This window comes from Lepisosteus platostomus, chromosome 9 (genome assembly GCF_059453375.1).
Source record: "Lepisosteus platostomus isolate fLepPlt1 chromosome 9, fLepPlt1.hap1, whole genome shotgun sequence".
NCBI lineage: Eukaryota > Metazoa > Chordata > Actinopteri > Semionotiformes > Lepisosteidae > Lepisosteus > Lepisosteus platostomus.
Window position 1 is genome coordinate 38,394,168 of NC_142619.1, and position 27,848 is coordinate 38,422,015.

Genomic DNA, 27,848 nt, shown 5'->3' on the forward strand with positions numbered 1-27,848 from the left:
ATGTTGGGGATGCTTGAGGCTTGTCCTACACTGACAGGCTGAAGAAACACTTAAGTCTTCAACAGAGACAGCTATGTGTGGACCTGAAAACAGTATTGGAAATCCTCAAATGCATTGACAAAGTCAACTCAGCTGGTTTCTTCAAACACACAGTGAAACATGAGCCAGGAAATACAAGTGGTAATTGTGTGGAAGAACGCCCAGCTATGTTGTTGAAACTGCTGCTCTGTTTTTTTCATGAAACAAGGATAAGATCCTTGGATCAATTAACTACTTACTTCCAAACAGGCTAGAGGGACCAAATGACCTCTATTTGTTTGTGACCTTTCTTGCATTCTAATTTTAGCAATAGGCGCTCGGGGCTACACTAGAGTGAGCTCAGATTGCTTCCACAATTTTAGTACGCATCCCGTCAGTTATGCCACTTCTTTTAAGGCTGCCATTTCCCAGCTCCTAAACCAACACGGATGAGTTATTCTATATAACTGTGCAAGACTGTCGACTGCCATATAATTCTCTGCTGATAGACAAGCAAGCAGATATTTGAATGGGACTTAAACAAAAAAGAAAAAAAAACTCTGGAGGGGAAGAATTGTACTTGGGATGTTAGCAAATCCGAAATGATCTATTCTGTAAAATAAAGATATAGTAAACAAAGATCTACTTGTCTGTATTGGACTAAAAGCAATAAAGGACCTTTTTTAGTTTTCCAGCTTTCAAGTGATTAGGAACAATTTATTGATGAGACTCAGTAGATCTGAAATAAAACATTAAGTGATGAGCAGGTGGCACAAAATACTAAAGAAATCTTTTTTTTTTATCGTATGACATAAGTTTTAAAATAGATTAATGGTGTAACTGTGGTATTTGCCAAATGTCACATCTAAAACTTTTTAAACACATTGATACTTTTAAAGTACGTACAGTATGTAATAATGTGATGTTGAAACCTCATCTGTGTTACCTCTGTGCCTTGGGTTGAAGATAAACGAATTACAAGATTCAAGCAATACAAGGTCTCCCAAACAGCTGTCTGTAGAAGACAATCTGTAATAATAATGTTAACAGTTGCCACCAGTGGTTAATAGGTTTAGTTGTGTTGAAAATGTTAAGGTTTTAGCAAGAGTGCCTAATTAAAGAGGAAAGTAGCTCTGTGTAAATAGACTTTGTTCTTGTGCTCTCTGTCCCTGAGAAGATCATTTTAAAGGTCACAGGGGACATTTTGATAACATCTCGAAAGGGTCTTGTTACAGGTATGAGATAATTATAATGGCAGACTTATAGCAAAGCTTGAGATGGGTGGAAAAACAAGTCCTGAAATATGCTTTCTCTGGGTCACTTTCAAGATAAATGCTGGTAATAATTGCCTGGAAAATGTATAAATCTTGTTTAACTTATAATCTGTGGTCCTCACATTTAACATGAGAATACATTTCAACCCAAAGGCTTATAGCTGTCTAATATTTGTCTTTTTTAAAATATTGCTGATACAGTAACTCATGGTGCATGTGCAGTATTTTATTTCATTTTTTAATTCTCCAAGGATTCTGTATTTTGCAATCAGTGATAAAAAATGTTGTATTTGTTTACCTGGTCTAGCCTTCTAGACATTAAATGAATTGGTTATGGAATGCATAGCAGTTCAATGCTGATTGTACACAGTTGACTTCACTGCACTTCACTTATCCCTGTGCCTCAGTCTGCTCAGTCTGCTCTGACTGTCTCCCTCCCCTGTTCTGCAGTGGAGTGGAGCAGGTGAGCAGGGCTGTGTGCTGACAGCATTCAGCCCTTATGAAAATATGCTGAGGTGGTTTTGTGATTCTCCTGTAGTAATCATGAAGTACTACAGAAATCATCACAGGATTGCTACAGACCAATGCATGATAGGAATACTACAAAAGCCCTTGTGAAAAGTTATCTACCAACAGAATATTTCAGAAATTGGTCAATTTTACAACTACTGAATATGATCACCAAATTGTAAATTATCCAGTGCTTCACCATGATGTAAACTTAGGAGGAAGGGGGCTGTTCCTAAGAAAATCACACGTACTCACCGGCTACACGTTGAATAATAGAAAAGTATTGTATATTTTGAATCTGTCCTTACTATAATAATTTTGTGTATTTCTGCAGAGCAGGTACTGTATACCAGCTCATTAATTACAGGAGAAGGTTATTAACACATAAAAATAGGATAGTACTGTATTATCACAGCATAAAACTCCCAAGAATGTTGTATTGAGAAATGCCTTCAGGTATTTTTGGAGAGCTTATTGTTTTTCATTCATTTAGCTTCTGTTTTTATCCAAAGCGATTTATATTCTGTATCCATTTATACAGTTAAGCGAGCGATCTGAGTGAGGTGCTTTGCTCAAGAATACAACAACAGTGCCTCATGTGGGTTATGAATGCACAGCCTTCCAGATCAATGTTCCGAGTGCCTAACCACTATTCCATATTCTTTCCTTCATTTCCAGTACTAGTCTCCCATAACTAGATGCCCATAAACCCTTACTACTGGCACTGGTCAGCATAGGGGTGATGTCTTCATCACCAGAACCTGCTGCAAAGAAATATAAAGTTTACCACCGGAAGATCTACAACATTCCACAGGATAATCAACACAAGACTGCTAGTCTTGTCTTTGATAAAATGTCTGAAACAAAAAAGGAAACAGGACAGTTTTATAGCTTTAGCTGTGGACAAGCAGCAGTGACATCATTTAAGGGGTTGAAAAGGGGCATGTGAAGGGTACCCGCTGGGTTGATGGACCTCTGGCGAACGGCGGTCTGCTCCATACCCAGGATGCTACCACCCCCGCTAAGGGAGACACACACGGGAGACGGTCGGCCTTTGGGCAGCACCTCTACCGCAGGGAGAGAGCTTGTGCAAGAGTTTCTGACAAAACTGTGATATTCCTTTATTTCAGCATTCTTACTTTAGAAATGAAATGGCACACCCTGTGTCTACTGTAACTCAGGTTTGTTTTCTTAAGTGATTTTGTCCTTAAATCACACTGAAAACACATATTTCCTTATAATATTTTTATGTGTTTTAACAAAACAAATAGGAAAAGCGCAGGAAAAAGCCCCTTTTTATGTGGGCTATAAATATGCTCAGCCTCTCTTTTTTTGCAGATAAAGCTCTTAAATGGTGCAGAATCTATGAAATGGAAGGAACTAAACACCACAGTTTGTTTCGTTTATTGTACCTTTCTTTTGAATCCTATTAGAGCCTGAACTTGTTTTAACTGAAAAAGACTGCCGACTTCACTCAATTAGCTGTAATAGGATTAAACGTTGGTATGAAATGGGAGGTTTAAATAGGAAAGGAATTTTGGCAGACACCTGCTACATGCACTAAATTAATCTCATAAACTCTAGTATGTAGCCTTGTTAATTGAGCATTTATTCCAAGCGCCGTGTTTCAGAGCTGAATATGAAGCTGAAATGAGAGCAACCTCTGTCACCAATCGACACAGCTGCCAAGAAAGCATCAGGGAGTGAGAAACATCTGTGAGGTGAGGAGCAGAGAGTGGGAAAAGGAAGGAATCATTGCCACCCACTCTAAAGCACCATGTGGCAGGCTGTCAAAGGGACTGATCAAACCCCTTCAGTAACTGAGAAATCTTTGAATGCTTTCTGAAACCACAGTGACATCCATGTTTATTAGGGCAAAGGCTGGATGTGTTATTGAATTAAACAGTATAATAATAGTAAACATGTCCTAATTTTTTTTGTATCCCTTAACATTTGCCATGTATGGGAATTGAGAAGAAGTTTGTATTCGCGATGATGAGCTGGAGACCCACTTACGCGGCAGAGGAATTCCTAGAGCAATCCAAGTGATGTTTTCAAGTCAAGGACTGATTCAGCTGGGATTTCAACCCACAACCCGCAGATCAGAGTCCCTGCTCGTCTTTCTTGAGTTAGTATTTTTCTAGCTATTCTCACATTTTCTGATTTAACTAACACAGCAGTACATTTGCACGGGTTTCCCCAGTTAGAAAAGACATGGAAGCTCAAAGGTTGTGTGCAGATGCAAAGCCCTGTGATTTGTGTTTCTCAATTATTCTTTTTTTTCCTTCAGTTCACAAGCTTGAACCTTAATTGAAGCTTAATAGTACATACTATTATGTTACACATAAGAAGGTTAAAGGCAAATTAGTCATACTGTGTTGTTAACATTTTAAATGTCTTCAGCATGAAAACACCTTAGGGGCATATTTTCAAATTTAATATGCTGCATTCAATAACTATCTCTCTGAGCTCATTCTATCCCGTGACCACAGAGCTTTTCCCAGACATGTTATTTAACATAAAGCAATAAGCAATTAAACAGAACCTGAAAAGTAATGTATAAGATCAAATGAAAAGAAGCATCGAATAAACAGAGACACGACATATTTCACATGCTTAAATTCACTATAATCTTTGGAAAAGTGGCATGGCTGTCAAAATGAGTAAAATGTTATCTTTACCGAATAACCTTTTTCTGTAGGATCTACTGTAGGCATGTTAGATATACAGTACAAGGTATTAAATAATGGCTGGAACAGCAAATTGAATTACACTTCCCAGAATGCCTGTTTATTTAAATAAGATCATTGAAAAATTGGTCTGTGGTGTAACTGCATTTTTAATCACTTACATACTGGACATTGGCTCATGGATATCTTCAATTGCAGCACAATATCTTAATTACAAAAGGCTGCTTGAAGTCTCTCCAAACCAATTTAAATTTTGAATTTTGTGTTTCTCTGAATTTAATGGAATTGTTTGCGATTAGTTTAAAAATGTTCTTTTAATTTCCATTGAAGTGTTATTCAACCTGCGGTTCATTTCTAAAGATACAACATGTTTGTCAAGCAGTCTTTAAAATTTTTTGACATGAAGGTAAAGTGAGAACAGGCTGAGGAATTTAGATAGCCTAGTACTCCTCTCAGTCACCTCTATCCACGGCCATCAAACAGTTCCTAAAAAGCTTTAAAGTAACCTCTTTGTTACCTCTTTGTTACTGCTCTAAATTATAAATCAAGGTTTATTTTTCTCTCCAGACATTTCAACACCCTGTTGTTATACTTCCTAAAAAGAAATATTGAACTGCAAAAAATAAGTTTAGTAATTTGCTGCTTCATAACTGTTGCTTTAACCTAACTTTGTGGAACTTCTCCATGAGCAGTTGGTATATACAAATGTAATATGAAATGTAATAATATTTCTCAATCCAAACTAAATCACTGTCGATAAAAGTCGACAATAAAAAAACAGTGAATTGTATATATTATATAGAACCTCCATGCAACCTTGTATAACCTGACTGGACAATCTTTCTTTAAATAAATTACTTTTTCTTGATATTATTCTTACTACTATTATCAGAACTTTCTGTATATATTCTTTTTTCTAGTTTTTGTTTGTTAATTGTTTCACACCCTGCTGTGCACCTGATCCTAGCAGATTTCAAGTGGTTAGTGAATCAGTGTGTGGGCTGCAAAAGATCAAGTCAGGGGTTAATTCCACACTGAAAAGTATTAACCAAGAAAAACTCAGTTACGAGCTTTGAGCCTTCTCCAAGTGTGAGCACAAAACTTCTTTTCAACATGGAATTAATCTGTTTGTCTATTCCTTTGCTCTTAACAGACGTCTGCTGATCTTGGTTAGGTTCCTTCCTAGTTGTACGATGCTAAAAGACCACAGCCCTATTTTTATCAAGGTACAGACAAGAGCATGAGGAAAAAAAACATAAATTCCCAAAACTGAACTAGGAGAAGTGGTGATTAGTACAGTGAAAGCAAATTAAAAGGATTTCTCAATCTTATGTCTACTCTTTTTTTAAATGCCAGAAAAAAAATTAATTGGGAGATGTCCTGCCTTCATCTTCAATCAATACTTTGTTTTCATTACAGTATGTAATTCTAATAAGGAAGATTTAATTATATTCATTTTCTGATCACATGAAATGCTGTCATTAGTTATGGTGAAATTCATAAGTAACCGCACATGTTTGCGGACGCTAAAATGCCACTGAATAGAACAGCTTTTCCATGCTTAAAATAATACATTGCGGATTGTTTAAAAATAATTCCCCTTTTAAACAGCTTTACCTTACTGGCTACCATCGTTCATCTGTAAATTCTCCCTCTGTCCTTTGAATTTAAGGGGATAAGGATATATGAAAGAAAACAAGAGGAAGCCATTTAGCCCATCTAGCCCATTGAGTAATCAGAAGCAAACTGGCCTGAGAATCAGTTTCTTAAAGAAGCCGGGGTATCAGCTTTTACAACCTGGCTGGCTAGCTTGTTCCATACTCCCACAACCCTCTTGGCAAAGAAGTGCCCCCTGCTCTCAGTTTTAAGTACATGTCCAAGTGACTTCCTCTTGTGTCCTTCCCCTTGCATTTCACTGTGCATTCTAAAGAAATCCCCTCTGCTGACATTGTCAATGCCTTTGAGGATTTTAAATACTGGGATCAGGTCCCTTTGCAGTCTTCTCTGCTCAAGAGTGAAAAGGTGCAGTTCTTTTTTACCCCCTCTGTTAAAAATAGCACTTTGAAAATAATATTGATTCCAAGCTTTTTGTCTTATTTGTTTCAGGAACCCATAAGCCCATCAACTGTCACAATGGCTTTTTTAGGGTCCACCTTATGTACAATGACATGCCAGATGCTTCACATGATGCAAACAGTCACATCATTGCACTGAGGAACGATCACTGTTCACGTGTAACTTTGAAATCTATTTAAGTCTTTGGAGTTTATACAGAATGTTTTGGCTTTTAACATTTGTATTATGCATGTCCCCATCTATCTCTTAAATGGGAGACATTAAGTGAGACTAATAAATAAACAGTAAATTGATTTGTTCTCCATGTTAAACCAAATTAATCTAAGGTCAGCTTTAGCAACAAAGTAAATCCCAACTACAGTATGAAGCTCCTTTTTTACATTAGATACTTTGTTTTTGCTTGTGAAAAATGTGGATTACATATAAATACATATCACAAAATCATTTGAAAAATATTTTGTTCTATTTTTTGTTAATTTATGTCAGTATCAAGAAATAAACAGTATAAACCCACTTTTTACAAAGGCATTTAACAATTTAAAAATAATCCAGTATCTATTGTTCTGCTGCTGAACATGAGAAAGTTTCAGATTTTTTTATTCCAAAATATAAGAAAAGAATGGACCTTCAAATGACAGTGGCTACTACGCAGAAGATCTGGGCAATGTGGTCTTTTGTCTTATTCAATATCTCCATGAACCACAGAACCTGAATAAAAATGTCCCTGTGTTTTCTGACTTTAGAGGCTGCCAAGCAATTAAGTTTCTGTCAAATCAAAATCACCTTTGAGATGAGAAAAGATCCAAACAATTCTGACAGTATTTGATTGGACTAAAAAAAAATAAGATTTTCTGCCATCAGCCATCACAGGCCATTAAAAAGAGCAAATATTGTCACTATAAAGTTAGTTTATGTTTCAAAACACATATTGAATCATAAAAGTACAGTTAGCAGTTGTGGGAGACTTTGTCTTTGTGCCTCTGTGGTGCAGCATTACTTTCACCTTTCTTGATGCTAAATGTTCAGAAAATATAGTGAGATAAAGTGTTAATTTGCCATCTCATCAAACCTTTCATGTCTGAAGCCCTGCGGTCACACACTGTTTAAGAGCAGGGAGAGGATGATTTCATCCTGCCACAGCTACAGTACAATAGGCTTTTACCACAACACAAAACCTTTACAAATTTCAGCAGTGTGGCATGTTTCCAGAAAGACTGCAGATTAGAGACTATCAAATAATGAGCATGAAAACAGAGTCCCAGACTGGATGATGTATTCTGGAAAAGACTAAACTGACACTAAATGCTGAGGCAATGTTTGACAGTTGTTTTTGTTTGTGCTATTAATACTTTGTGATTAGAGGAGTGTCTTTCTGAAACCTTTCTTTAAGGAAACTTAGTGTGGAATTACTTTCAAGATCCTAAAAAGATCTTTAAAAAGATTTCTTCTGCTGTTTACTATTCCCTTCAAGGTATAAGCCTATACAAGGGCTGATAGACTATATACAAAACTACAGATCTAATCAACTCTCCCCATCTCTTCAGGGGAACCTGCTACTAAAAGAACACCCATGGGTGCAGAAACAACAGAGGTAAAGCCAGTAACACAAACCTATACAAGACATGTTTTGAACATGAAAGGGTTCCAGTGGAGAAGTGCAAATAGAAGTTTGCTTTGATGTATTTGAGGCATTCTTCAACAGCTGTTGCCGCATTTCTCTGAAGATCTGATTTATTACCTTTGAAACACGGAAGATACATCAGCAGGCCTTCTAGGAATTCCTTTATCTGCTACAAAAAAAAACTATTTATCAGCCATAGCAGTGATGTCGATAAACAAAAGGAGCTCGAGGGATTTTATGTCAACCTCAGGTCTCAACTGTTATCAAAATCACAATAAGATCATGGTCAAAATCTGAATTGATTTATAGGAAGACCAGAAGTTTTTATTAAGAGGTTTCAGAATCAGTCACATCTTTGCTTAAAATGACTCTAGTCAATACAGTGAAACCTTAAGAGGTCTGCTTGTTATTTGGCTATGAAAATACAAAGGACCTTTTGGGTGGTATCAGTTCTAATCCCTGAAACCTTTTAATTCAGCACCATGTGTCTGGTAATCACATTATAAGGTTAAGGTTAGATGAGGAAATCCTGTCTACAGCAGTAGCTGTTCTTCTCAATACCTTTACTAATAATCTTGCTATATCCCCAGATCTTTTTAACCTAAAGTTTTTGTAAGGTTTAGAATAATTACTTGGGTGGCACGATGGTGCTGTGGTTAGTATTGCTCCTTTGCAGCACTGGGGTGCTATCATTGTGGAGTTTGTATGTTCTTCCTTTTGTGTGGGTTTGTGTGGGTTTCCTCTGGAAGCTCCGATTTCCTCCCTCAGTCCAAAGACATACTGGTAGGTTATTTGGCCTCTAGAAAAGATTTTTCCTGGATTATGCACTTTATTTACCAAATGTATAACTATGTAAGAATGTAACTTTCTTTACCTATTGCCAATCATATAATAATCAAATAAATAAAGTACCACCTGCGTGTCTATTTACAATAATTGAAGGCCTTTTGGCGACCTCTAGTGGCAGCTGCAGTTGCTCATTGACCAGCCTTCCACATAATCAAAATATTATTTTTTATATTTAAATAATAACCTTTTCAATGTCATCGAATTATTTAAAAATTGATGAGTCTGACAGCTTCTCCAGCTTGACTTGTTTTTCTTTAAATGCTTTCTATTTTATTTGTTTCTGAGAGGGTGAAAAACCTTTAAAAAAACACACATTTCCCAGGTGTGCTTTCTAGATCACTTAAGACACAAAAAACTAAAGTGACAGTGTAAGAATTCCGAGCAATTTCTGCATTCATTGAAGCAGTTTCATTGCTTCATTGTTCATTCTGAAGTAATTCTATCATCTTTGTTAATGCCTCTGAGGATTCAGAATACTTCTGTCAGGTCTCCTTTTAGCCTTTTCAATGCAAGACTTAAAAGGTTCTGTTCCTCCAGCCTGTCCATGTAGGACATTCCCTTAAGCCCTGGTTGCTTGTCTCTGGACAGATTCCAGAGTGCTCTCCTGGGTAAGTGTGAGCTGCCCCCAGGTGCTCAGTGTTTCCTTTCCTTCTTCCAGAGATACACTGGCAAGGTTAGTTGGTGTCTTGAAATCGTCCCTGTGTGTGTGTGTGCCCCTGCAATAGACTGGCTACCCCTCCAGAGTGTGGTCCCGCCCTAAAGCCCTCTGTCTGCCACAACACTCTACAGGAAGAAGTGACTATGGGTGATGGGAGAATGGATGGTGCACAAATTTAACTTCTTATTGAACCATTCAAATTGAAATATAATGTTTTCATGATATCTCTGCTTATAATGGAATGAACACCCCCATGTGATGGACTACCATCAATAGCATATTCTTATCAAATTCTGCTGTTTTCTGTTGTTTTTCATCATTCTGATACTGTACAGTACATGTAGCACAAATATTAAGATAGTCTTTTCTACCGAAGCAACTACGATGCGTTTTGAAATCAGTACAAGACAGGCAATAGTTTTTAGTATTTCATGTCACACATTAAAATAAACACAAAGAAATACTGAAGTTGCATATACTTAGCAACAGTTGAAAGGGTAGCTGGTTAGCTTGATTTAAAGTTAATTGAAGCAGAGTATAGAGAGACAGATGGATGCAGTACCTTATGTGGAGTTTGTGGCACGTGTCTGAAAAAAGGGTACTGTCCATACAAGGCCTGGGTGCAGGGACTGTGTGCATATTGCTGGTAATAGCTGTAGCAGTGGGGCCCGATCTGGCTCTGCCTCTCCTGGTTTCTTCGGTCCTGCTCCTTCATCAGCTGCAAGTGCCGGCCTGTGTGCGACTGTAGCATGGTCTTGCCCTTGACACCGCTGTCTGTCAGGCTGCGGGGAAACAAAAAGACACCCACTTCAGACTGTTACTCCAGCAGCATGTCAAGAACTGCTACAGTACCTGCGTGAGACACATTTTTTTCCCTTTGTCTTACATCCAGGGTCTTCAGAACTCACTGTTCTGATTGTGACTAGAAAAGATTATAATATAAATTCAGCCATTTCCTAAGCTGACATCCCATAATAATGAGTTAAAAGTCAGCGGCTCTGCAATACAAATGCATCGAGTCTTGCCTCTGCCTTTGGATTTTCTCTATCTTCCTTATTTATTAGAGGTACAGAATATCTATTAAATTTTATTTTGCGTGTTATAGAATGTCAGTGCATGAGCTGTTTGAAGATCTGTTAAACTCTTATTAATGACACTCAAATGCATATACCTGTCATTTGTATTTTCTCCTGATTGCCCTGAAGATTTTGTCATTTCAATAATACTGTATCATGCTGCTTTCAAGGCAGGGGTTTTCAGCCTTTCCTTGCCTGCAGAACCCCTGCCCAAGAAATCCCTTACAGTAAATCTCCAACTGAAGTCAACAATAATTTACTGTTACTATCAGTTACAGAACATTTAAAAGTTAAATTGAAGTTGTGAAAATGAAAGAAGTATCTTAAGTGTTCAATCAGACCACATCCAAAGTGTATACAGTGTAAACACCACTGAATTTGGGGTGAAAGGTTTTTGGTTAGTTCTGCTGACCCCATGGAGGTCTTTGATGCACTTGGCACTAGAGAGAATCTATAGTATCTGAATGGTTCGAGAACAAATTATGACATAAGATGTTTTGTACGTTCTAACATTTCTGAGGAAAACAGCTCTCCAGAAAGCAAAAGGGAGTCTGGAACAGACTTACAATGCAAATCTTCCTGAAAGGATATATACAATTTTTCCTGAATCCCATTCCTTTTCAGACTAGCATAGTACTGATTTTCCTCGTTAGTAACAATTGTCTTATGAACAAAAAGCAAAGTACAAAAAAAATGAGAAAATAAAAGTACCTTGATAATTACAAATTTCACCATTAGTATTTGATGAAGTAGTAATACATTAGTACAGACTCATTCATATGATGATTTCACATTCACCTACTGTATTACATGTCCAATACAGAACAGTCATTTCAGTATTTTAATGTGAAAAAAGTGTCGTGGAAAAAGGTTAAATAACAGACACCTATCACATTCAAAGCAAGCTTTGTAAATACAGCAGGTTGTTTAAGGTGGACAGTATATTAATACAATACACTTTCAACTGTCCTCGTGTCTCGTGTCTCGAAATTTCATTTACAGTAATTAAGTGTGGAAAGCATGCTCCACTAATTAAATGATCACGTTACATATATTCACAGCAAAGCAAACATGTTTCACACAAGTTAAGAAAAAAGAGCTCAAATAGCTATAGTAATCCAGAGAGAAAATCACTGAAACTCACTGCTCTCCAAACAGTTTTCTTATAAGTATCAGAAGTTTTGTTATGGGATCACTTTGCCAAAACTAAATATATACGTCTCAGATGTCTAAGAAGTAAGCACAGTAAAAAGTCTGACATGTAGAGTGCATATCATGTTAAGGTTTTTCAGACATTTATATCTTCCATAGATCTTTTCCCTTTTTTGCATTAAGTAGATTTAGCTGAAGTAAAATGAAACCACAAATAAAATGCAGTGACTCTCACAGCTTTCTTATCACAACATTATAAGTACTGTACATGCTGTAGTTTATATTATATTGATGTATTAATGTTTCTTTTCGGAAAGTTTGATTGCTGTTTCCATTCTTTTATGTTGGCATACAGAGATTTAAGTAATGAAAAGTAAACAGATGTACTCACTAGACCAAATGTTTCAGTATTTCCACATCACAGTTAATCCATTGAAATATTGGTGCACTGCTTGCATTAGAAGGTGTGTGCTGCAAAGTCCCACTTGCCATTATTTAAATTTAAATCATTGTAAAATGACCAACAGGTTATTCATCCTTTTGTTCGAATCTTTTCCTCATCCCCACCCTGTCTCAAACTTTTCTTTCTACTTGCAACCGTGCATAAATGGCAATGACTGATGTCACACTGCTTTCAAAAGCTGTGTCCTGTAGCTAATTGGCTATCTAAAACCTGTCTTTTCTGAGCAATGTTTAATGAATGATACACACTGCCTTTCTCAGATAAGAGGAGGGAGGATAATGAATATGAGATTGACAACACAAGGGCAGAAATAAAAAGTGGCAGATTAGGCCCAACTCCCAGGCCCTGCACATTGTCTGTCTAAGTCGGGCAAATGAAGACACAGAGCATCAACCCATTGAAAGGGGATTAGACTTTTCCACAGAATAATCAACAAACATGCTTAGTCTTTGTGGGAACCATTGACTTCAGCCTATTTCTTGCCACCATCCGAATGGATTTGCTTGGAATATCAGTTGTCATGGCTCATCAGTATTCCCCATTAGAAGCGAAGCAGGAAGGGAGATTTTGGTCTTTCTGAAATGTTGCTTTGAAAGATAAACAGAGCAAATACGAGAATGGCTTCTAACAAGCCTGTAAGGCAAGAACACTGTGCTTTAAGCACGGTTTGCACTTCAGATGTGAGGTAATTGGCAAGCCTTGTACTTTTTTTCCTCTGTAATTCCTTTCTTACCGTGGTGAAAGTGCTGCTTAATCATATTCTTCCTGGTAACAACACAGCCAAGTGCTGCTGCTGTATAATTGCCCTTACAAGACACTGGTATGTTTTAAGAATCAAAAGAGAAGTTGAGCACTGTCCACTCTGTTGCATTCCCACATTCTCAAACAAGCATTTTTAATTTACTTTCATTCGCCATAGACATCTTCTTTGTCTCAACATTTAAAAATATTGAAAATGGACAAATACAAAAAAGCAAAGTCATAACTGAGTAATGGTGTCATTATTTTGACTATTTTTTCATGAATAAGAAAATGAGGACACAGTTCTGGAATCTTTGCACAGAACTGAAAACTTAGTATGTAGGTCATTCTGAAAAGGAATTAATATAGAACACAATTTTCCTCTTAAGAAATGCTCGACAAAATGTCAAATTCTTGTCATTTCCACTTTCATTATGCTATCAGTAAGCTGTTTCAACCTCACAACAGGGATCAAGCTTGTCGCATTTTTAATGACTGTGTACAGAGGACCATAATGCATGTAACACCACTGTATTTGTTGTAATGCAAAGACCACCATTGGTGATGATCAATGCTCCAGCCTTCACACTTTCTAACCCTTGAAAGGCCAAAGAAGATTATGATAAGCTCATTTAGATACATCCTCCTCATAGGTTAATCGGGTAATGAAAAAGAGAAGCATGCCAACTGGTAACACATATAACACCAGTACATTGATTGATTGCTTTTGCAGTTTCTGCACAGGGCTGGTGTCCTGTTCGGGGCAAGAATAGTCATGTGCTCTCAGTCTTGCTTTACACCCTCAGCCTCCAGGATAAACTCTGGGTTAGTCACAACCTGCATTAGGAAAAGGGGCTCTCTCATAAACAATGGATGAATGTTGGGGGTTTTTCTAGTAAAACTAGGAACAAAGGATGAAAATGTACTGTATGGTAGAGACTACAACAAATACTTATAATTCTAAGAAGCAAACTGTGCAGGAACGAGACACAACTGATAAGAATTAGAATGGCACGAGATAGAAATTAAATCAGTGACTAATAAATGTTAACAATTTAAAGATTTTCTTCTGAAAGACAATCACAATAAAGAAAATGTACTTTTTCAATATTAACACAACAAAATAACAGGAATGAATGAAGTAAAATGTCTCTCACAGATATTAACAGGATACTCTTAGACTATGAAAGGAAAAAGATTGATTTATTAAATGAATATTTCTCTTTTTTATCAGAGAGAAAATCAACATCATGCCTAAGACAAAAATGAAAGTTATATACTAAACAGCAATAGCACAGAAGAGGCCAATATCATACAGAGGCATTTTCAATGAACAGAGTATTGTTCATAGGCATTTAATAAATCTCTTCCAGAAGTCACTCAAGCCAGGTGTAGTGTTTATGGACTAAAACATGATAATGCAGTACCCGTTCATAACAAGCGTTTTTGGTGACAAAATTTCATAATTTCATAATTTAGTTTTTGGTGACAAAACCAAATCAAGTAACTATAAACCAATAAGTTTTACTTTTGTTGCGTGTAAGATTCTAAATAGAACAATTAAAACCAAACTAGAGGATCATCTATATCAGATATTTATGAGGAGATCAGACCCTAATCTCACCCACTTCCTCCTACTTTCTGTAAGTACTGTATAAGTATCACGCTTTTTACCTACCTGTGGGTAACCTTTGTGTTTCATTTTTGCATCCCTCCCTCCACCCCCTTCTTCACACATGTAGTTGCTCCCAGACTCATCCCTCAATAAAGGACAGGGGAATTCCCCGACAATCCCACCGTTGTGGTCGGATTGTTGTTCTTCCCAGCCAGGTGAGATACAAGGAAACTAATTATTTAAACAGGATTCTTCTGGTAGGTATTCAGCATGGATCTATAAAAGGAAGGCCTTCCTTACCTAACTTAATAGAGTTCTTCAAACAAGCAGCAGAAGAAGAGTGTACAAATACAGTATATAACATAGTGTATTTCAATCTTCAGAAACCTGTAGATGAGGTAATTCATAAAAGATTCATTCTCAAACTGCAGACGTTGCAATGGGGTGAGTTCATATTGGAGTGCCACAAGGATCTGTTTAAGGACCACTGCTCTTCTTCAATGGTCTAGCTCTAGATTGTGTTATAGTTTGTAAACCAGTCAAGTTCACAGATAATACTGAGGATCAGCAAACAGTGTAGAAGTGTCAAAGAAAGTTCAGAAAGATTTAAATCAATTTCAAGACTGAACAAACACCTTGCAAATTTCATTTAATACAGACAAATAAAGAGAGAGACCACATGCAGGTACAGTTGGAGAAACATACACTGTAAATATATGACAAAAACAGCCGAGACTGAAGAAGCTAGAGATGAAACAAGGTTTGGGTTTTTATTTTGACCTCTTTGCATCTGCTGTAGCTCAAGAGCAGGGCTTGATTCAAGTATTCATAAAACATGAGTCAAAAACATGAGTCAACCCAATGGCCATCTTCACTATGAACCAAGAAAAACAAAGCAGAGGATACAGCTGGAAACTACAGGGATACACTAGTGTCCTTCAAGAACTGACTACATGAGGTCTTTGTCTCAATTAACTGACATCAGCAAAATGAGCTTGATGGGCCCAATGACCTCCTGTCCTCCTTTGTGTTCTTATATCAGCAGAACCTGAAGAAGTATTAACAATGTTAGGTTTTACTTAAATCTCATTAGTTTAAGCTTTTTATAAAAATAGATATGTGTGACTTTCAGTCACATAATTATACATCTTAAAATCTGTTTTCCTGTTGCAGGACAGGTCAGCCTCAGTTTATAAAAACAATTGCCTAGATGATTCCAATGTGGTATGGTTAACTTAAGAATTTATTCTTCTCAGAAGGAGAAAAAAATGGAAATGTTTAACCTACTTTGACAAAGTAGTAAAGTGAAGAGAAAAGAGCTGTCTGTGGATGCAGTCATAGAAAAAGAGTGCTCACAGCATGAGAGAGTCTGCAGATGAAGAATGCAAGCTGTGGCTCCTATTAATTATACTTTAGGGCCCCACTTGATTTGTTACGGTTGTTGTTGTGTGATACTACATATTACAGAATGACCTTCACACCTACAGGGGATATGTTGAGCCATTTTAATCTCAAGTCCTTGAAGTTGTTGAAAGACTGACATTCTCACTTGCTGTGTATTAGAAAATGTTCTTTGAAAAGACTGAAAGCAATACAAGTGCTCTTGACTCTTTGAAGGAAAAAAATATCAGACCTTTGCTTTCTAGATTGAGCTGCTTAAATTTGTTTTTTTCTGTTTGATAGACAATGGGGATCTTTGAGCAAAGTCCTTAGAGGACAACAAAACGAGCGTTGTGATCCAGTGAAACACGCTTCAAAAGTTGTGCTCACGTCTGTGAAGACTATTTTCCCTCCTTTTTTCCACCTCTGAAACAGGAAGTGTGTGTTGTTCTTGGGGAACTTTGAGAAGTGGTGTCACAGTCTAGTGACCCTTTCTCCTCATTAAAACATTCCCAGAGACAGTTCTCTGCATGGCGCTATGTAACTCCAACAGCCATGAACTAATTTGGAGTCCTTGTTTTGATCATACACTGGTGAAAAGACCAAACAATATTTTTCTCTTTCGACACACAGATGTCTTTCAGCAGCTCGTCAGTCTTTCTCACTTCCCTTTAAAGTAAAAGCACCTATTTATTTGCTCTTTTCACTACTAATTCTCTTTTTGTCCTTTGTGCCTCCTGCGAAGCTAGCAGTCAGACACTGCTGTAAAAGATTTTCTCTACGGAAGACTTGAATCACTGAGCAGGGATAATGGTGTGGCTGAGGCAGACAAGTTCAAAATCAGAGGCAATGTACAATCAGGTTCAGACCCTGCACTGGCTAACATGTTCGTTTGCCTTTAAAAATATCTGTGTTAGGAATAGAGGATAGTAATAACGCTTTTCAAAATGCCATCGCATTTTAAGCAGTGTTGAGATAAATTGTAAAATACAGTAATTCTGAATAGTATTCTATTTACTATGTTACATACATGCAGAAAAAACACCCTAAATAATTTTTCCCTCCCTACATCCTTTCCTAATTTATCTTCTCATTGCCCTTCCTCCTCTATTCACCTGAAGGACGCTCCACAGCCATAATATTGTGTTTCCACTCTATTTTTTGCTTTTCAGTATTAGTTAACTAACCTATGCTTGCTTTGTTTTCATTTACTTATGTTTCCTCCAAAAAGACAAAAAAAAAACTTTTAAAAGTTTTTGTTTTACTTTTCTGTTCATTTGTGTTGTGAAGGTGTTTGTGTTCTCAGAAGCTAAAGCAATGCTAGATCTGGACAGTGCTTGAATAGATCATGTTGGAGGTGTTCCAATGGGGCCAGTAGGTGTTACTTGTCACTCTGTACCAGAGAATCCAAATGCACCAGAGTGTGGTCACCAGGAACACAGCCCTGTAAGAGGTGCCGTCCTTCAAAAGACATTTCAAAGCCAGATGCTGACCCCCTTTGGTAATTAGACCTCCACTACCAATGATGGCACTGTTCCAAAGTCTCACAGTGCTACTGCTGCGGTCCTCATTGCTCCACTTTACTACTTGTGCAGATAGTATCTGGTACAGAATTTCTGCAATGAACAAAGTCAGAGGTGCCCAGCTGTTAATAACTTTATTAACACTTTAATAAGCACGGCACCCCTTTGTTAGTATAGCACTTCCTTCTGAATGAGAATCAATATAAAATAGCAAAGTTACCATTTTTAATAACAGCTATTTCACCCTGCATCTCACAGCTGGTAACCTCCTAAAGCTAAGCAGGTGTGAGCCTGTTCAGTACCTGAATGGGAGACCTCCTGGGAAAAACTAAGGTTGCTGCTGGAAGAGGTGTTAGTGTGGCCAGCAGGGGGTGCTCACCCAGTGGTCTGTGTGGCTCCTAATGCCCCTATACTGATTTTTACCAATCATGTCCCCCTTATAATCCCCATTTTTGAATTGGCTTAATCATTTTGTTCTCCTCCTCACTGATAGCTGATGTGTGGTGAGCGTTCTGGCGCACTCTGGCTGCTTTCGTATCATGTGAGGCATGTCCAGAAAAGCAATATATAAGTGTAAGGAATTATTATTATAAATTATTGATTGGGTTGTCCATGAAAGTGCTATAATAAGTATATTATTATTATTATTATTATTATTATTATTATTATTATTATTATTATTATTATTGTTGTTGTTGTTGTTGTTGTTTCTGTTGTTATACTTTGACTAATATAATTTAAATTCGGAACTGCAGGAACAGAATCATGAGAAAGCTTTTGTGCAACAGAAGTTGTCTGCAATATTGTTACTTTTGAAAACATCTGCTTGACTCTTCCCTATATCACCACCAGAGGTCCCCATAATATCATGGATCAATTGTTTCTGGGATTTACATAACTGAATAAATGTATTCAATATAATGCTTTCTGATGGTGGAAAATGTACATTTAAGTTAAAAAATTATATGGCCTAAATGTTTTAGTGGAGAACTAAGAAACTAACAGTACTGTAAATAAATTCTCAAGGAATTTGTCATGCAGATTTTTGCTGGAGAAGAGGTCAGTAGCATGTCCTGTAGCAGGTAGATTACAGAAGGAAATCCATTAGTATAGAGGAAATCCATCAGTATACAGTGATTTTAGCATCACTGACATTGAGGTATTACAAGTGCTAATACTGCTTAAAAGTAATAAAACACTGAAGCCTGGCTGTATTTTTATAGTTTCGCTTCAGGAAATAAGGGATGTTATTCACAGACATTTTAACCATCAATAACTGTGATTTGTGCTTAGTGACGAAAAACCACTTCAGTACAAAATACAGCACCACTTAATTAAAAAATGTAATACCACTTCAGTAAAAAAATGAAACAAAACGGACCAGCTAACTACAAGCCAGTCAATCTGACTTATTGTACTGCTAACATTATGGTACCAGTAGTAAGAGCTAAGCTAGAAGAACGCATGTAAAGTAATGGCATTGTAACAGACTGCCAGCATTGACTTAACAAATGACTGAAAACTGGTGAACACCTACAAAATCATACTACAGAAACAGGGGAACTGGCAAAACACCAAAGCAGTGGTGCTTACATACAGTAAAGACATGGACTGAGTAGAAGTCTGGCGAGTGAACTTTAAGTTTGGCAAGTGCAAAGCAATCAACTCAGGAAGCATGATTAAGAATAGAGGAGAGGTCAGAAATGAGAAGAGCCCAATGCAGCAGATGCTCTTATCCAGGATAGCCTCCTGGTGTACAAAGCAGTAATCACTAATGTATATCACACAGGTGATTCTGGGGTGATTGCAGGAAGCAAGACATGGAGATTTCTCTGTGTTCTCATCAAGACAGTTTGGGGAAGCAATGAAACAAGAATGCTGGGGTTTACAGGGAAAAGTATGGATTTTAAATCAAGAAAGTTGTGCTCTTGCTTTATTATGATCTAGCTTTAGAGGAGACTTGGTCCAAGTACAAAAAACCCAAAACAATCCATAAATGTATCAATAGACTGAATCAAATTAATTTAAAATGGAGAACAGGAAAGACGTCTGTAGAGGCTAACCAGGCAAGTGGATGAAGCCCAATCTCTGGGCTCTTTCAAGAAGTACCAACACGAAACTACCAAACAAACAAGACAGACTGAATGACCTCCTCTGATTTGGCCTCCTATTTGATTTGTCTTTATGTTCTTGATAGGTGCTGGAGGACCAGCAGGCTGTAGTCTTCCCTCTGGACCAGAATTTGCAAACCAATGCCCCAGCAGTCCAAACAGAGACACTGTGGTGAAGGAGGTGCTATTTTTGGCTGTGACGTTAAACTGACGTCCTGACCAATTAGTCATGAATGATCCAATGGCACTGATATAAGAGTACCTGCTCTAATGAACAACACCATTGGTCATAAATGACTAATGATCCAAGGATGTGATGATTCAGGGTGTGTTAACCACCTTGGTGTCCTGGCTGAATTCCACCCTGGACTTACACAATCCGGCCTTCCTAAAGTTCCTCCTTAATTCAACTGATGAAGCAATCTCTCACTTCTCCCCCCGCTGCGCTGTGTAGTGTATAGAGTTTGCAACTAGTCATGCAGGTGGGTGCCGCACTGCAGCGGATGAAGAGAGTCTCCTCGTATACCGTATGTACAGTGCTTTTAGGATCCTTTGTGATTAAAAGAACTATATACAGTACAAGGAACATTAATTCTCTGATCTGACTGGTCAGAAGGTAACATCAATAATTCAACTAGTGCTGCCATAAGAACAAGGCAGTTAATATATACATTAAGGACAGTGTGATAGCCATCTACACAATTCAAGGGTGTTTGTTTGCAGATGCAGTTAACTTTTAAACTATTTAAACTAAAGACCTCTGTAATTTCTCCTTATTATTCACAGGAATCTGGATGACACATTTCTCTTTTCAGAACTCATTTTTTTAAAAACAGTTGTTCCTTTTTGAATTTTAGTGCTCATAAGCCTGTGTCAAAGAGAACATACCGTAGCTCTGAACTTTGATGTTTTTTTTAATTTTTGCGTCATGTGGGAGGAAAGGTATTATTTATTGTACTTGAACCTCTTTTTCAGTTTGTCCCATGGCTGGTCAACATTATATTGACACCTTACTCACAGCAAGTCAACGTGACAGTGACTTTCTGCATTACACTACATTGACACATGCAGATGTTTAGTATTCAAGCTCCCCCAAAAAATATTGAACACTTAGATCCTGAACAAGTTATGTAAATTATTTCAGTGGAAATTTTGCAACTTCTAATAGAGCTAACATTCCCCTCAAAGGGGAAGGGCTGGAAATGGCTTCCAGAGCTAAATAAAAATCTTAACAGGCCAGTGAACGGTTAGCCAAAGACAAACAGACAGACAACCAAATAGATGGCAAGAGAAAAACAGACAGAGAGAGAGATACAGTAGCAATGCTTCATCACTGTGACACAAATTCTAACCCACATTTTGTCCTCTGAATCACTCTGTACATGTCATCAGTAGCTCTTCTTTGGTAAATGGCTCACTCCCACTTAAATTACAATAGTCACAGCAGTCTAACCCACGACATGACCTGGGTTATGTAATGTTTCCTACATGACAAGGAAAGCCCCAGGAGAATACATTGTTCAGGGATGAATTGCTGAATGGTGAAGGGCCAGCTGGAGTATGAACTCTAGCAGTACAGATTGTAAGCGGTACTTCGCTTGCGAGTGTTCGATGAAGCTCTGGAGTGGCACTCTTCCCTCTGGACCAGAATTTCTAAACCTGTGCCTCAGTATAATGATCAGAGACACTGTGCTCTGGGATGTACCACCCTTTGGATGAGACATTAAACCAAGGTCCTCACTACTTGGTCATTAAAGATCCCCTGAAACTTTTAAAAAGAGTGGTGGTATCCTCCTTTAAGTCCACTCTGGGGGTTAAGAAATAAGCCTTCCTGAAGTTCTCCCATACTTCAATTGGCAAAGTCATTTCTCACATCACTGCCTGATGTGCTGTGTAGTGGGGCTGCTGACACATTATGGCTGCTGTGCATCACCCAGAGGCTGCACTCCAGAGGTGGATGAAGTGGGTCCCCTCCTATGGGAAATGCTCTTCTGGATCCTCAGGGCTTTGAAAGTGCTAGATACGTGTATAGATTTATTATTGCTGTTGTTCTATGTGAACATATCGTATAAAGAAGTGACCGCAGTAATGAAAAGGACAGGTTTTCTCATTATTGTTGTTACTGTCAGTTCTGGTTTAAAGAAGTAGTAGATATGAGCTCTGGTACATGACACTTCCTGAGAGAACACTGCTCAGGCTGCACACAGCCAAGAAATCAGAGCGGAAAGAGCTTCGGCACAACAGACAACTACGTCTCACACAGAAAATGACAACAAGATAAAAGCTTTTCAGCAACACAGGCCCACATCACTGGTCTATTGTCTTTATCTCTGCAAATGAAATTGATTTCTATTTGGCATATATATTTGACATCTATTCAGTCTTAACAGTGTGTTTGCATTAACTTAATTCTTCTTAGGATATTTCTTCTCTTGCTAAGGGAAATCACAATGGCATATGTGAATGACAGGCTTTCCCAGAATATCCGTGCACACATCCCTTCCATATTTCTTCAGCTCGCTGTTAGGGATGTGTGCAGCCGGCTGTGGTTTTGGTCACCCACACATATCACTTGCTGTGCCGGGTGCATAGAAAAGGCATCGTGTGGTCTCCAGATCATACTGTTTCATAAGACTTCACAAAATATTCGAAGGTTATTACTTTTTTTCATTACATTATATGACACCGGTATCATGAAAGTGCTGTTTTTCAAATATCAGTTATCAATAATGTCATTTTTTAAAACAATTGCTTTTTTAATACATTTGGATATAATAAGGATTTTCTCTAATAAATAAGAAGTCATTATCTGTGAGCCCCTCCAAACAGCTTGTCAACAATAACACGCTGGCACATATCAAGAAAAAAAGCCCACAAGAGACTCACAATAGTAGACATTCTGTTATTCTTAGAATATAGTCAGGCAAAAGTAATGTGAGCATGACTCATCCCTTCATGTGCTTTCGAAGTGCCCACAGCAAAACCCACCTTGAACAACTAGAATCTTATGCACACTGCACACCACAAGACTGCTTCCTACCAACACCAAATAAAGGATTGCACAGAACACGCAACGATATGTAAATATACAAATGCCCGCCGGAGTTTCCTGATCTCTAGCTATTACCATGCAAAATGTACAATATTATAGGAAAAAGAGGAAATGGATAGAAGCATGGGCTGAAGAGGGTATTCCTGCTGTGTCATTCTGTGGTGTGAAGCAGACCGCAGAAACAAAAACAATCACTTCACCTAAAATGCCCCAGTCACAAAAGACTATCAAAGGAGGTAATGAGCTATTAAAAACTATGTGACATAAATATCTGTCGTCTTCATCTACAATGAAATAGATTTCTATAGCCAGAGAAAGAAATATTCACACGTTATGTTTGTATCTGGTTCATTATTTAGAAATCTTGTTAGGATGAGTGCGTATTCAATTACCTCAATATTTTTTTAACAAACAGGATAAAACATATTTTTTATTTAAGAACACAGGAGGTGGAGGATGGCAGAATTGTACTGTTCAGTTGCTATGAGTTGTTTAATGTAAGAAGTAAACCAGGCTAAAATGTTGGACAGTAATAAATGCTCATTTCAGAAGTAAAAGCATTATGTATTTATCCCAGTCAATTCTTGGGTATCACTTGCATTCTAAAATTGATTATTAATTGAAAGTGTATATATTAGAGTGCTCGTTGTGTCCTGACTCACCTGTAAAAAAATGTAAATTTCAATATTTTAAGTAGGCACTTGTGAATCCTCAAAATTATAAACTTGTACAAGTTAACAGAAAAAAGAGTAGTGTGATCAGTGAGTGAGTATGAGAAAAAAATACTGGTATTTTCTGATTCTCCCAACCAAAAAGTTCTAATATGAGGAACTCTTCTGACTGTGGATCCTTTGACAAGTCTACAGTTTCCTTTTCCATCTGAAGCTTGACAATTGTGGATTTGGTGAAATAACCAAGTGAAAGATCAAAGAAAGACATGGCAAAAATATTTTAAATTGCACAAAAGGTAGATATGGTATATTATTCTATTTTTTACCTTAATTGCAATAAATACATCTGTTTAAAATCATGGGGTTGGGATAAAGCTTAATATTGAATATATATGTGTATATGTATGTGTATATTTCTATGGACTTTTCTTCCATTTCTCATTGTATAGAAACAATGTGATTATCTGTTTTAGTTTGTGTCTGCATTACTTGCCAGCTGTCCTGAAAATGCTCCTCAGGGCGAAGCAGAAAGAAACAAGGTTATGAAGGACAGAAATTGTGCACAAGTGTAACCAACAACCCTTGGATCATATTGTCATACACAATTACTTGCCCCTTGAACTTGTACTTTCAATACTACAATTTTTGTCTAGATTTGTCTATACTACAATACAAAGCCTTGGGCAGACATGGAAAGTGGTCATGAGCAAGAATGGCACAATAAAGTGCGGCTTTATGAAGAGGAGCAGGTATAGTTACTGTAGATAAAATAGCTGTAATAGCTGGTAAGAAAGCAAATTGTTCTACACAAAGCCACTGTAGGGAGTCAAAAATATGCAATTTTCTTCACAGAATATGAACAAAAGCAACTCAGTGGAGTTCTTCAGAATTCACAGTGAAACATGAACCAGAGGACACAAGTGGAAACCGCGAGAAAGTAGATTTAAACCAGACAAAAGGAAGAACTTCTTTACACAATGGGATGTGAGTGTCTGGAGCTACAAGTCATGGAAGCTACCAGTTAAGTTATCCAGTCATATTGCTGAATCCAATGTACAAGCTTCCGTCAAGAAACAGCTCTACATTTTGCTAGTCTCCACATTTCATCTAGAAATATTTTGATGCATGCATTGAGTAATTACCATATAATCAGTATTTCTTTTCCAGTGCTCATTGTTATTACAATCTATTGATTTGCTTAAATTTACTATAACACCATTTTATTCTTTAGGTCAACTTAAAATAGTGGTGCTGTGCATTTGATATAAAACTCCACATGCTGATCAAGACTATGTATTGTATGTCATGCCAGCTCTGGATTTTGGGACCAGGTGTTACCACATGGCCTTTTGTCATGCTTTTATGCCTGGTTTTGTCCCATGATTCAACCTTCGGTGTCCATTATCTGTTTTTCTTTAGGTTTACAAGGGGAAAAAAGAGGAACCTCTGGTTGAAGTCACTGATTGTTACTACCATCCCTGCACCAGAAATCAGGTGTCTTGATAAAGACGTGGATATACAGTATGCCACAAACGAGATCCAGAATGATTACTCACAAGTCATTCTCTGGTGACATGAGGCAACAAGACATAATGGAAAATGGCATGCTTTCACTGGGGTGTTCGCCAGGATCATCACACCTCTAACATCGCTTGCTGGATTAAATTAGACTGTTAGAGTGATGCTACTCTCTCAGGTCTCTCGGGAGAAGTTTTTCTGTCATGTTTTTATTTTATACCTAAGGAGCAGCAGTTGATTGATTATGGAGTGCTCAGTTCCCTGAAACCTCGCTCCCACCCACCAGGGGAACAGGGGTCTTTTGATACTGTAGGAATGACACTTATTGTAACTGTGCGGTTCGCACTCTCTGAGGTATACTGCATCGGTTTAGAAAATATGCTCAAATGCTTTTAAACATTAAAAGAATCTGTTATAGAAGTGAATATGACCTCTGATATCAGTTAAAGATATAATTGTAACAGAATACCATCACTGGGTAGATTTGCATGTAGATACTGTATATGCAATGTATACAGTAGTTTTTTCAGTACACACGTATCTCGCTATTTTGAAGTTGCTCCTAACAGTTGTCCTTCCTCATGCTATTTTATGGCCATGTAGCTGTGCAATAGAAGAATTTTCAAAGTGTTGAGGAAAATAGAAAAACAGTGATTTGCTTTTCCTATGACAATGTAAAATACAGTATATTTACTTCAGATTAAAGTTTTCAATTCTGAGAAACTTGTTCCCAAAAAGGTTCTGATTTTATGAGACATTTCTGCAGCTTTATAAAAAGAAATGACAGGAACATTGGCTGTTTTATAACATTGACAGTAAAATAACTTAATATGTAGGGCTAACATTGAAGAATCAGGTAATAGAATAGCACATTTTTATGTTCAGGGTTGTACCACAGACATTGTAAGAGTATGTATTATTTTTTAATTTGCAGTCTTGAGATTAACACCATTTGAACATAATTCTAAGATATGCTGTTTACTTTGTAAACCTTAGTACAGTCCAAAATTACTAAGTTTTTTAAATGGATGCAAAGTATGATCTCTTGTTTTTCATAAATATGCCTGGCTTGCCACAGAAAACCTAGACTTACTTAAATATCCTGAATAAAGATGTTTAATTTTAATTCGCAAGAATCTGAAGATCAGTAGCTCACTAAAATCTTCTGTGAGTACAGTATTTATCCCTTGATAATATTTAGCATTTTGAATACTGTATGCAAGATGGGTAATCAAATTTCCATTTCTGAAAACTAGCTACAGTATCTGGAAATGTTGGTTTCCCAAACACATTGAGTCATGGTTGTTATTTTAATTTTTTTAATGTTTTTATTAATTTTAATGTAAATTCCATACAACGCAATTAAATTGTGAAACTATGTAATTATAAGACCACGCTGTACATTAAAGCCAGTTCACTGCATCTTAGAAGTAAACAGCTGACACAAAAAGCACAAAACTATAAGCATGAACAAGTTCATTTTTCATCAAAGTAAATACATGAACCAGAGAAAACAACCGTTGTATGTTCACTAAATTCTGTGGAGATACTAACTTAATTAAACATAATTAGATTTATCTAAAGCAACATGATACAAACAATAAGACACAGAAAGAGCTTTAAAAAGGTACACACACATTGTTAATTTGTGAAGCAATACAATTAACAACACATGCATAATGTTATTTAAATATTTAAACGAAATAAAAAATAAGAACAAAATTTTTAAGCGAGAGAATTCCTGGAACAAGAACCTTTATCTCAAAAAACCTAGTTAACAGGCGTCAAGTTATCAAAGAGATTGCCCTCATGCAAAAGTAACAATGGAAGGTAAATCAGTGTTCATTGTCTTTCTTACAATTAGCTAAGCTCATTTCATGCTGTGTGGAATTAACACACACAAATTAATACCTATAATTTCACCTGGGGTTGTGTGAAAATCACACAAAGAGGTGTGTGTATTTTCATTCCAATGGGATGCAAACTTATTGAAATTAAATTTGATTTAATTGTGAAAGCTAATTTTCTGTCTGTGAACTCCTTCTCACTTTGGATTCCCGTTCAGCCTAACTCAAACACTTTCTTTTGATGTTGCCACCTTGAAACACATGCACTTCATTTTAGAAATGTACTGTATCATTGTCGGATGTTGAAACAATATCAGCAACTCTCTAGCTACTTAAAATTTGTGTCGAAAACACTTTAATTGAATAAAAACAATAAGTGGTCAAAGCAAATATGCAAAGGATTTTGTGACAATGAGTATTCTCATAAGATCATAAGTAAACAAATGTGTTACCTGTTAAATTCTTAAGGCCGTGTGATGGTAGACATTGTGGATCTGGTAGTCTAGATATTCAGCACTGTCTGTCAGCATTTTAAAGTGAAAGGGGTGCTAAATATAAAGCAAAGCTCGTTTCCTCTTTTTTAACATTTTTTTCATTGTCTAAGGAACTGTGTGCAAAGAGGAAGTTGATTCGCCATCCCATTATTAGGTTTGCACACATCGTTTGCCTTTGTATTCCAAAATTCAAACTACACCAGGAATAATGATTCACAGATTTTGATTTGTAGCATTAAAAAAATATGTGGAAAAGGTTCATGTGCCTTCCCATAATAACTCTATTCATTTATGTCCCATGTGTTAAAATTCACAAATGCAAAATAAAACAGGAATATCTCTTCACAGCTGCATAATTCTTTTTGTGGGAAAGGTTTCAAAATGAAAAACTACACAAGTTGGCTTAGAAATCTCTGCCTTTGATGTGTTCTCTATTTCCTCTTTAGAAATTATCTTACGTATTTAAATATCGTACTTACTTTATTGTGCCAGATGGGAAAATTACTTTG

At 37.0% G+C, this 27,848-nt stretch overlaps 1 protein-coding gene across 2 annotated transcripts in view; it reads right to left on the reverse strand.

The window, feature by feature from the left end:
* tfec (transcription factor EC) overlaps positions 1-27,366 on the reverse strand; it is a 72,490-nt gene extending 45,124 nt beyond the window's left edge. For both annotated transcript variants that reach the window (XM_088644901.1, XM_088644900.1), the window contains exons 1-2: positions 27,298-27,366; positions 10,259-10,478 (exon numbers count right to left, since the gene is read on the reverse strand). In XM_088644901.1, the coding sequence (XP_088501027.1) occupies positions 10,259-10,447 (189 nt within the window). In that variant the 5' untranslated portion in view covers positions 10,448-10,478; positions 27,298-27,366. The remainder of the gene's footprint in view (positions 1-10,258; positions 10,479-27,297) is intronic.
* Positions 27,367-27,848: the final 482 nt, after the last annotated feature.